The 11,967-nt window shown below is 39.7% G+C and overlaps 1 protein-coding gene across 2 annotated transcripts in view; it reads right to left on the reverse strand.

Moving 5' to 3' along the window:
* Nucleotides 1-11,967, reverse strand: part of GANC (glucosidase alpha, neutral C) — a 45,348-nt gene that overhangs the window by 26,634 nt on the left and 6,747 nt on the right. For both annotated transcript variants that reach the window (XM_019551864.1, XM_019551865.1), the window contains exons 3-10: nucleotides 11,043-11,151; nucleotides 9,118-9,245; nucleotides 7,239-7,421; nucleotides 6,210-6,258; nucleotides 4,653-4,719; nucleotides 2,611-2,707; nucleotides 1,606-1,786; nucleotides 1,049-1,202 (exon numbers count right to left, since the gene is read on the reverse strand). In XM_019551864.1, coding sequence (XP_019407409.1) covers nucleotides 1,049-1,202; nucleotides 1,606-1,786; nucleotides 2,611-2,707; nucleotides 4,653-4,719; nucleotides 6,210-6,258; nucleotides 7,239-7,421; nucleotides 9,118-9,245; nucleotides 11,043-11,151 — 968 coding nt within the window. The remainder of the gene's footprint in view (nucleotides 1-1,048; nucleotides 1,203-1,605; nucleotides 1,787-2,610; nucleotides 2,708-4,652; nucleotides 4,720-6,209; nucleotides 6,259-7,238; nucleotides 7,422-9,117; nucleotides 9,246-11,042; nucleotides 11,152-11,967) is intronic.

An 11,967-nucleotide genomic window follows, 5' to 3' on the forward strand; every position in this document is an offset into this window, starting at 1 on the left:
TTTAGTTTATGACTTTGTGAAACAATAAAAGTTTTAAATTGAACAGGTCTGAGCCTGTGCTTAATTCAGTCCTATATAATTCGGCATCGAGCTCACACAGAAAAGTTCTGCAGTACTGTGGCTGTACTGCTTCTGGCATCCAAGCTAGCTTGAATAGAGATCTATCACTACATTATGAGGCCTAACGTTGGTACCTGTAGAAGCAGCTGGGGTGCAGACCAGCTTTCCACAGTCAGGACCCTGTGAACCATATTTTTGGGAATGATAGTGGTTTGAGGTTAGTTAAGTATTAAATACTAATCCATTTTTAGATGTAGCAAATGTACATTTGCACATAATGTAAGTGGTAGAAGGGAAGTTCACTGGTGAACTGGAATGGATCTAGGATTTGGCAAAGTGGTGTGCAGGAGCAGCCACCTATGATGTGGGGATGGTTGCACCTCTACTCCCAGCCTCCTTCATGACACCCACTAGTGCAGGCAGCTTGTGCTGCAGGAGCCTCTGGGGACTTCTTCTGAAGTCCCCAAAGCATGCAAGAATTTCCACCCTTTCCCTTTGTGCTCAAAGGCACAGACCTCCGGTCCCTACCCTGGCTATCCTAGGTATGGGGTAAGCTTCAAAGCTACTCCTGCTCACTCCAGCTGGGCTGTGCAGCAACTTGGTTCAGCTAGAAATAACCACACCTACAGCAGTGAGTATGGGTGGAATGATGGGTTCCCCTCCCCCACATCTGTTTCCAGGGGACCCAAGGGCAGGAATACCTTTGAAGTTTTCCCTTCTCTCCCTGCCCCTGTGCGCTGAGACAGTGGGGTAAACAGTAGGAGCAGGCAGGGGAGGGAGGGAGAGTACAGGGGAAGGGAGAGAAAGGGAGGTTAAGTGGTGTGCCTTTGAGCACAGAGGGAAGTGGGGGGAATTGAAAAGAGCCCCCAAGAGGTTCTTATGGCATAATTCAGTTAAGAAGGGGGTGCAGCCATGCCACTGCATCCCCTCTGTATCTGCGCTTCTGGTGAAAATGCAATGCTGTTTCTTCACTAAGACAACATTGTACCTGTCAGCTGTGCATACTGCTTGAAGATATCAAAAGCGGTGGGTCCCATCAGCAGAAAAACATCAATTATTCCACTTTCTGACATCCAGCGCACATCAGTTTGAGGCACCACTCTCTGCTTAGTGGTTTCTGGAGGGGATCTGGATGGTATATGCTTTGAAAGGAACAAGAGAATCTGAAGACCTTTCTATTCATTATTGAATAATAAAGAACAGAGCAGAGGGGTAAAGATTGTATTATTAAAATATTCAGCATGCCTCAGAAGGAGATACTTGAAGTTTATTACATACTCTCGGTACAACCTTCCATTAAACAGTAGATAGGCATATTCACATCATTATATAAAAGAAAAAAAGGATAACAAGAGGCATGGTAATGAAAAAATCCATCCTTGTAATAATTTCAAAACTCCACAAAATAGATGTGGGGATGGGGAGATAGAAAGAGGAGAATTGCAATTTCTGATTCACAGGAGGTTACGATATCAAATCATCATCAATTTGACTCAGAAATAATTTATTTTTGACTCTTGAGCAGGATCCCTGTGTACCTCTCACCTCCATCACAGCTTTTGTACTAATATCCACCAAAGTTTCTGAGGAATTCAGCCAGAAGATCCCCAAAGTTCTGTTAGGCTTGTGTGCTAAGAGAAAGGGCACTGACCCATAAATGCCAATTTTGTCATGGATCTTGTGCCCGTAGATATCCAAGTTATAAAGCCGGTAGGCATCATCATCACTGCAACAAACAAACGTGCACATTGCTTGTAATCATCTCAACTGGATCAAGTTTGGCTGCTGTAAGTCCACTGAGTTACAGCAGGAACTAATAGGATACATCTTTTGTTAAGACCTATCATTTATCAATTGGCCCAAAATGGAGCTGGCAGGGATTATTGTGATCAAAGCAAAAGAAACAGCTAACTATAAAATTACAGCTCTTGCAGCCAATGAGACTGCTGTTACTCTGGCCTTATCCTCACAACATTACCTTTTTTAAAGAAAGTTGATTAAGTATATTCTGTTTAAAAATGGTAAATACTTATGCAGAACTGCTTCATAAGGCTGTTAGGAAATCTAATGGAGACCACTGAGGGGAGTGCAGAGGTGTGCAGAACTGGAGGCAGAAAAGTCTCCCCGCTAGGGATAGAAGCCATGATTTCATGTGCCTCTACAATAAAAAGAAACTACATGGTATGACACCTATGGCACATACATCTCAACCTTTATGTTGCATTAAATCACTTGGAAAGTGTTATAGCACTGTTGTCTCATAGTAAAATAGGTTTTCAGTTACTATACCATCATTCACTCTTGAATTTCCTTACAGTTCACTAGTGAATGATGCAGCTGTTATGGCTTCCAGTGGCTATCCTAACAAGACATCAAATGTACTCTGTTAAATTGCTGTACATATCTGAACTTTCATGGGTGATAGAAGAACAACAACCAGTACTCTTATTCCAACTGGATTTTCAAGCATCAGGTACACTGTCCTTCCTAATTACTCCCAAACATCAGAATTATGGCCCTCTCTGGAACCAAATCTGCTTCTCTTTTTACCTGGTGTTTTTAAGGAGAAGTGTTTCTGCATGCTCTGGTATTCCATAAATATGTTCAAATCCATGCAAAGAAAAATCCAAACCTACAGAACTGGGACCTGTAGAAACAGTAATAAGACAAAACAGCACTGAGCTTTGCTCTCATTTAGGCCTAGTGTGAACTAATAGATCAGAATGCACTCATTTAAAAATATACCTTGAATAGTAATTGCTTCATATGTTATTTCAGGTTCACATCCATTATTAATTCTTAATATAGGGGGAAAATAATGGGGGTTAGTGCTGTGACAAGGTGATTTTTTTTTTTAATATTACGATATGGGTATAAAAACTGAATAAGAAGAATACATTTGTAGTTGAAAATGGCCCAAGGTTGTGAGGCAGTGCACTGTGTGTGTAACAATCCCAGTCCTCCCTTTTTTTAGCACTGTGTTTGTCCTACACTAACCTCATCAAGGGATGCAGCATTGAGCGGGCACCTCTGTCACTGTTACATTCTTGTAAATCCAGGGCAACCTTAATTAGGTCAGTGAAGATGCTCCAGATTGCTGCTGTGAATCTACAATTAGAATTTGACTTGTATGGGTTTTATTACCATAGGAATTTCACAGAATCCAAGATTCTTGCTCAGGACAACCTATCATCCTTTATTGTGAGGGTTTTTGACTTCTTTTAGAGTATGTATACTGGAAGGAAAGGTGTGTTTATAAATCCAGTTTAATAGACAGAATTAACCAATCCAGTTTAAACTTTTAGTGAAGACAGGGAAATTCTGTTTTTAACTTGGATTACCACCTTAAATTTAGACCTAAACTCTTTTTTATGCTTAAACTGAAGTAGCCAACAATGAGTTAAACACAGTGTTGGTATGTTTTCATTGCTATTTTGAGATGAACTAGGATTAGGCAACCCAAACTAAAAACAGAACTTTTTTTTGCACTGTGGGCATACACCTAGACCCTCTCCTGAGAGTCAACATGGCAGCTCTCAAGAGTTTTAGTAAAACTGGTTTGACCACATGAAGGCTTCTCATGATGTCAGGTCATGAGTGTTTTTCCAAAAAACACAAAAATCCTGGAATCTATGAGCTTTTTGGCAGCTGTGACAAAAATGCGGTCTCAGGTACTTTGTGCCAGCTCATGCATCATTCTTCCCATCAGAACTAATGTCTGACCCAGTGTAAGATACAGGACTTGTAGTCACAGATTTGAAAAGCTTTGTTTACATTGATCCTAATACCTGTTAAAGGGTTTGGGTTGGCAGCCCTGAAGATAGGAGTTTTCTTTTTATCTATAGAACAAGTACGGCCTAGGCAGATGGGAGTGGGAGCTTCCCCTTACTGCCTTACACATATGCCTCAGCTGTGAAATGGAAGAAGCAACTCTAGAAGTGGGAGGGCCAATTCAGTGTTCAGCCTCACTGAGCTCTTAACTTCTTTACTGAGTCTGCCATGCTTATGTGATACCTCTGTATGCCATGTGAAGACTTGACCAACAAAGGCATTGAGTTAACCCATTAATTTCAGTAACCAAAGAGACAACAGATGAGTTTTGGTTATTGCAAATTTGACCAGATTTATACTGTAACCCTAGAGGTTTCCATATTCCATCAATTGTTATTTTTATCCTTCTAGTTTTCCCTTTATCACTCCTCCCCTTCCCTAAAACTGGAATAATCTTTAACTCTTTGACATTATGATTTGATGAATCCTACAAACAAGTATGCCGGTGTAAAAAAGTTAACTGATTGCATGAATTCAGCCAATGTGTATAGATCATGCATCTTCCTATATAGTGGAATTACTCCTGGGAGATGCAAGAGAGGCAAAATGCTTTATTTTTATATATTATTTCTGAATAGAAATATACACAGACAATAACAATGCTTCAATCAAATTTGTTACCTGGCTTAGAAACTGATAGGTAAACAGAAGAGAGACTGCTAAAATACAAGTAACCAAAGAAAAAGACAGAAATATGAATAAGCACAGATATATGCAAATCAGTAAAGATGCTTTCAATATTGTATTGCACTTAGTCTTACCACTGGCTTTGACATCCAAAAAACTGCCAAATACCTCTTGCCAGAGACCCAGATCTTCTTGATTTTCCTAGATGTACAAAAATATTTATTATTTAGCCTACAGACACTGTGGATGTTTAGAGTACATTTAATTTATAAGCAATGAACAAGTATTGTCTTGAGAGACGTTACTGTATTTACTTGATTAGATGCCGAATATAACTGGTACCTGGACAAAAAAATACTTCAGGTTTGGCCAGGTATGCTACTTTGGAGAATGGATGTTTCAATACAACACTACTGTGGTCTGCTACAACACAGAACCTTGGCAAAAGTGAAGCACTATATGCAACCTGCTCTCTTCTTTGTTTTGGTACAAAATCTAATCTTTATTACAACTTAATTTTATCTGACATTCCCCCCAAACTAAAATTTTCTCCAGTGCTTTGTCTAGTAAAACAACAAAAATAAGAAATATAGAATGATTTTTATGAGGCAGAGATATAGGGACTTAGTCTACACGGAGAGCTTGAAAACACATCAGTCCATATTTACAAAACCTGTTTTCATGTATGTAATCCAGAACTACCAGGTCAAGCAAGGCAATGGAGAGGCTGCCCAAAATATCTAACCACTATAGGAATCTTGTGTGTATGCAGTGATTACCTTTGGTCTTCCTCAGCTCTTGAGCCCTGTAGCCTTCTACTTAGTTTTCTTTGGATTTATTTATTTTTTGCAGTATCTTTTCAAGTTTTCTTTTGCACTCTTCCAGCAAATGTACTGGCCTTCCTACACCCATTCTGACACTCCCAGGAGGACTCTTACAGGCCAAATCTACTGCTGAAATTGAAGTTGTTCAAACTAGGTGAGAAATAAAACTTTCTCTTTAGCTTCACTCTTGTGAAATGTGAAAACATGGTGAAGTAAAACAGCCATCTGCTTACAGGGGCCACCTATACACATGCATTAAGGCTGCTCCAACAGTCTATAATTACAGCACATCGGAGCAGAATCAATTAATTGAGTCTGCTGGAGTGTGGTAATTACTGCACTCCAGCAGACTCCAGCATCATGTGTATGACGAGTTTTAGTTAAAGCGCCCCCACTGACATTTTTTAGTGCGAGGATGCTGATATATGTGATACTTCAGGCACTTTAATTAAAGCGCCTCCCCCAGACATCACAGAGTATGTGTATAAATGCCCCCTGTAAGAGAGGCTTTAATTACACTCTTGTAATTAAAGAGGCTTCTGAAAAAACAAGGAAGTGTCTTTATCCACTGCCAGGTTTGAGATTCTTGTTTAAAGACAATTCTGCAAAATGATATCTAATGTGTTAGTGTGGCCTTTGCAACTCAGCATACATTGCTCCACTGAGATCTGAACAGAGACCAAGAGGACTGTGTTTTGGGACCTGGGTTACAATCTGCTTTAGGCTCCTGGTAAATTGGGAGCGTGGCCATCAGTTCAGAGATCTGAAAGCACTACACTAGAAGATACCATAAACCCATGCTAGTAACTATGAATTATTCTTCCCACACCGTACCAATGCCAGAATAATAAATTGAATAGAGGCTACCTTAGCAGAGCCAGCTGATCCATCCTCTTTGTTTTCTGCTGCAGTTTTGCTAATGAAAACAAATGAATAGAAATAATCAGTGAGAAGATTCCAGACACAAAATGCTAAGAACTGTCTGCACAGGCTCTACAATATAGTAGAACTATTTTGCATTTGACATTTCTACAAATTAATTGCCTCTCTTGAGATTCCTAATTGGCAAGTGTTTTTAGTATTTAATGTCTTACCAACCTCAGCTAGCTAGGATTATTCTGTCCCCTTGGGTTTCTACCATTAGTTCTAATAATATCAGCATTCTCTTCTCCTTGGCTCCAAACAAGAGATCTTCAGACTGGATATTTCTGTATTCTATTTGCAGAGGGATTGTTGCCAATTATAACAAATTTTAAGTAATTCTTTTCCCAGGATGAGGCTTTCCCAGCCCCGCAGAATGCCCCTACACTCCTATTGCCTCTTCCCTATAGCCCCTAACTCTTCCAGTATTTTGCAATGGGGTTAAATTGCTAACTGTTGTGATTTTATGATGACTGACACCTTCATAAGAAACCAGTTCAACTATTATGAGAAAGTGGATGAAACTGAGCACCTTATCAAAGTAATGCCATTAAGGTCAAGGGGACCTAAGGGTACTCAGCATGTTACAGAACTGGCCCTTAAATGGAGTAAAAGGGACAGAATGATGGCTTCAAATGGCCTTTCGACTGCTCCAGAATCCTTTAATTAAAGTTTGAAGAAAATGAAAACGTAGGGTCTCCCTCACTTCGCAAAAATATTTGCCAAAAAAGATCGCATTGTTTTTAAGCTTTCATGCAGGAAGAAAGGACAGGATGAGAGAGCAAGTTGAGGCTGAATCTCTGCCTTAGTTTTAGTACAGATATTCTGGATGTCAGAGCCACACAATTTTACCAGTGCATGTCAAATAAAGCAGCCTTACAGATCTTGGGGGATTTTTGCAGATTTGAATTTCTAATGGTTGCCATTTAGCTCTGCCACAGCCAATGCCCACTGTGGAATGTGAAGCTCCCACACCTATTTTTGGGTGTTAGTTGCAGATGCTCGAAGTACAACAGGCCACTGGAATTCATGCTCAATATGGTCTCATCCTTGGACTCTAGCTCTATCTGGAACGGATTTGCTGTGATGTGAAGCTTGTGGTCCTCATTCGTGCTTGTCAGTACCAGAATGTTTGTCTCCTTCTGTGTTACAGAGAGCCTAGCAAATTCAAAACAATGAAAAACAAATCGTATGAAAATATATTGTCTAACTATAATTGAACAACAATAAATTAAAGAAAGGAAGAATAATTGAACAATGGGCCAAAACTTAAAGCTCTTATTGAAGCAAAATCTCCCATTCACTTTAATAAGTGTGTGATGAATAATAGGTGCACAGTCTGCCCCACAGGTTGAAGGATGTAACAAGTTACAAGTTTGCCTTAAACACTCTCAATAGTTTTTATTTTCTCAATGCAATATGTTAAAAAAAAATAAGGCATGTTAACAAGAAGCCGATTTTCTGTCCCATGTAATTACAGGTTATACACTAGCTTGGCTGTGTGGTGGGCCTGTAGGGGGACTCCTGCACTGAGTCACTCACCTCACTGTGCCTGACCACCTTCCAGGCTCCAAGTGCCTCCTTGGGGATGCCTCATTTCTGGCCAACCCCCTTTCTGGAGCACACCCACAAGCCTGGGAGGGAGGGGGTAACACTGCCACCACCCAGAGTCTGGACTGATCTTTACCCTTTGACCCCCGGGAAACACAGGCCTAGTAATCCTTGAGGGGTTCTCGAGCCACTGCAAGAACTTGGGGTGCTTCCCTCAGTCTGAAGCACAAATGGTGGTCTCCCTTAGTCAGCTGAACCGGGGGGGAGCCAAGGCATAATCTAGACACTCTCCCAATAAGTCTCCCATACTAGGTACAGAGGAGAATGTTATTGGTTACAAGGAGTAGGTTTGGAATAGGGTACAGGGTAGATCAATATCAGAAAAATAATTTAGAGCAAACTGTAGCATGGTAACCTTTGATCACACATCTGAGTTATTGCAAGCTATATATCTGGTTAGATCTCAAGTAGCTTACTCACAAGTATCATCCAGAGGCAGGTGGGGATCCCCTCTGGAGCCAAGCAGTTCACTGAACATGAGTTTAAAGAGACAGAGCAAGTTTCAGATGGTCTAGTTTCTCTGAGAGTTCTCATCATGGCTCCTTCTCTGCCTCCTGGGCAGTTCTTAACTCATATAGACCTTATTACCTCATTTACCTGATCCAATGAAGGCCAGCAGCTGTTGGCTGCCAGCCAACCAATTTGAAATGAATCGCTGATTGCCAGGTAGACTGGCAGGGTCTCTGGTCCCCTCCCAGTCATGATGACATTGCTTAGAACCATAGGGAGTGTAAGCCCCAACCCAGGTGTGTGAGGCCAGTCACATAGGCAGAGGGAGCAGGTTTTCCACTTCCTCAGGAATGTATCCAGCTCAGGTTACAACTCAAGGTTACCTGAAGCCGATGGGGCCAAAGGTGTCTGCCCTCTTCAGTGACCATGGTAACCAAATTGTCAGACTGGTTATCTGCCTGATAGCAGAAATTGGGGCGAGACAGAGATGGCATTCTGTCACAGGCTGTTTGTCTCCCTCAATTTGTTACCAATTCTCAGAATTACCTTCATGGGCTAACTGCTTTTTCCTATCTCTGTAATTTGCGGATATTCTAGGGAATGAATACATTTTTGTCCAAATGTGAGAAGGTGCACACCTTTGACAGGGAAGATAGGTATGCAACTTAGATACTATATAGTACTTTTATATAAATGTATATTCAGTATATTTTATACTTATACTATCTTATACATATAACTGATATTTAATTTTATAAACTCATATATAATATATGAGATATATATAACTTACCTCTTTGTGGTAGGTTCTTTTATGAGAACATCAGGCACTTCATATCTTGTTCTGAGAGGAGCCACTTCATTAATTTTAACTCTGAAAATGTTGCCTTCTATTTCATAAATTTCTACTAGGAGAGGAACCTGGGAATGATCAAACAGGTACAGTAGCCATTTGTGCTATACTGGGATATGAGCATCATTTTTTATTTTAATGCAGAATTCCAGGATTTCAGTATCACTAGACATTTATTTTCTGTCCAAGACCATGTATGCCTTTTGATCCACCCAAAATTTTGCATACTAGCAGTCACTGCCCACTTGCATTTAGGTCTATTATACTATTTTCAGGAAGCAAACACTTTTAGTTTGTAAGTAAAACTGGCCTGATTTAAAAAAAAAAAAAAAAAGATTTTCTAGGGCTGATCAACATTGTACAGAACCTCCAGTAACAGCAACAGCCATAGAACAGGTGTAGACAGGACTTGCAACTCAGGCATGTTTATTTCTGTGCCATCAAGATCTGAGCAGGGGTCCATGGCATTGTATAGAAACTTTGCTACACTATCTACACAAGAGTTCAAAATGGTACTTACAATGGTTGAACTGCATCAGTGTAAACTGAAAAGGAAAAAAGTGTAGTACTGACCTACCTAGCAAGATTTATGATTGATTACTTGCTATTTTTTAACATTCAGACATATGAAAAGTGAAGATGTAAAGCCACTTGACTCTCTCACTCTCAAATGATGACTTGACTCCACTATGTCTTTTGGATGCAGAACCTTGAAAATCTCATCCAGTTTTCCCTTTTTATTCTTTTTCTGATGAGACTTGGAGTTCTGGCCACCAACCTCTTGAAGATAACTAAGAATGTGCCTGCTATTTCTTCTGTCAGGCTGCAGGGATTCTAATAAGGCTGTTCCTCACTCAAGGGCTAACTCAATTTCCCCTTTTGCTGAAAAAGACAGAACTTGGTTGATATAGAAAATCATTAGGACCATAATGAGGTGAGGTGGTGCTCTCTCCTACCTTGGGGGTCTTCAAGAGGAGGCTGGACAGATATTTGGCTGGGGTGATATGATCCCGGCACCCGTTCCTGCCCAGGGCAGGGGGTCAGACCTGATGATTTGTTTAGGTCCCTTCTGACCCTAAGTACTATGATACTGTATACTATGATACTATCATAAGCAAGCAGACATCCTTGTTCATTTAATTTCCTTAGGGATTGTCTACATGAGGAAGTTGTTACAGGCTAAGCTATGACTTTAAATCACAGTAGCTATTCCAGACTCTCTCTCCATATGGACACTTTTTTATTCTGTGTTTCTGGAGTGGATTAAATTAAATTGCAGAAGAGGATTTTTAATGCATAACAGAAGTGTCCCCATAGGAAGTCATTGTGGAATAAGTATGTCATGACAGCTATTCTGGGATATTTCCCCTTGTAGACAAATTTTTATTTGTGGAATTTTGAGGGAAACTTTTCAGAGAAATTATTAAAGACTACAGATTTTTTCCAAAAATCCACATTCAGTACCACTATACTAAAGATTTTCCCTTAATGCACTCTATAGCACAAAACAGAAATCAGCTTAATCTTGCTCCTTTGGGTAAGACTACAATTTGTTTTCTGGAATGTGAGAGAAAACCCATCATACATTCAAAAAAACCCTTTCAGATAAAAAGACCTTTGTTTAGTATTTCTAATCTTACAGAATAGAAAATATTCTTTAAAACATTATATCTCTGTATAGAAGACAAAGAAATTATCTGGATCAATGACAAAGTGTTGCATTGTACCACAAAACTACCTGTTATCCACAAATCTCAAAGCATGTTACAAAGGTGGACAAATGTTATCAGCTTTGTTATGCAAAAAGTAAGTGCGAGAGAATCCGTGTGCCTAATTCACAGTTCCATTATGGGTGGGGGCCTTACCTTATTCTCCTCATTGATGATTTGAAATTTGACATTGTCATTGGATAACGTGACTGAATCCAGGAGTGCTCGATACAAGGACTTCCCAGGATGCAGGAGTTTCTGACGTCTGCAAAGGCAGAAAGGTGTTTTTGGTCTCATGTAGGTTACACGATGATAAGAAGCATTATATGAAATATGCCGTGCTTACTGAGTAGCATAACTCTATTTTGCAATTTTCAAAATGAAGACTACTTTTAATTGCATCTTCCCTCAGCAACATCTTACATAGCTTTCTTCAGTAAACCAGCTGCTTGCAGAAGGAAATCAACAGATCGATGGTCAAATATTAATCAAACATATCCTCATATTTAATTTACCTTTTTGTCATTTAATCACTTAAATCACAGGAGGACTGTTCAGACAATCCAAATAGAAAAATGACTTTATCCTAACTGCCATCACTAAACTGAAGGAAACAATACAAGGTAAAAGGTTTACCAAGCCTTCTCTTTCTTTTTATTCCCTCTGGGGTCAGAACACACAGTGCCAGCTAATCTGCTTGTTTGACAAGCTAGGTGATATCCTCTAGAGGAAAAGGCACATTAGTACATCAGAGAATTTTATTTGCCTTGAGATGGTAACAACCAGATCAAACTCATTTTCCTGTAGACCCTGGATCAGGTCAGTTAACAAGATCTAAAATGCTAAAAAAAAAATCTGATTCTTTTGGTTCTTAGTTCTGCACGTGGACCATTAATTAGGACTGGCCCATTTCTTTACTAACATACTTATGTGTTTTACATTTGCTAAGTTTAAAAAAAGTCCTCTTTAATACTTTTTTTTATGTTAGTCTCAGAGAATTCTGGGAAAGGAGGACTTACTAAGTATGCAACCAAGTCACATAAATTACCAGACGTTATCAACAGGGCTGTGCAAAGCTTGG

The sequence above is a fragment of the Crocodylus porosus genome, unplaced genomic scaffold, assembly GCF_001723895.1.
Source record: "Crocodylus porosus isolate Cpor-Errol unplaced genomic scaffold, CroPor_comp1, whole genome shotgun sequence".
Taxonomy (NCBI): Eukaryota; Metazoa; Chordata; order Crocodylia; family Crocodylidae; genus Crocodylus; species Crocodylus porosus.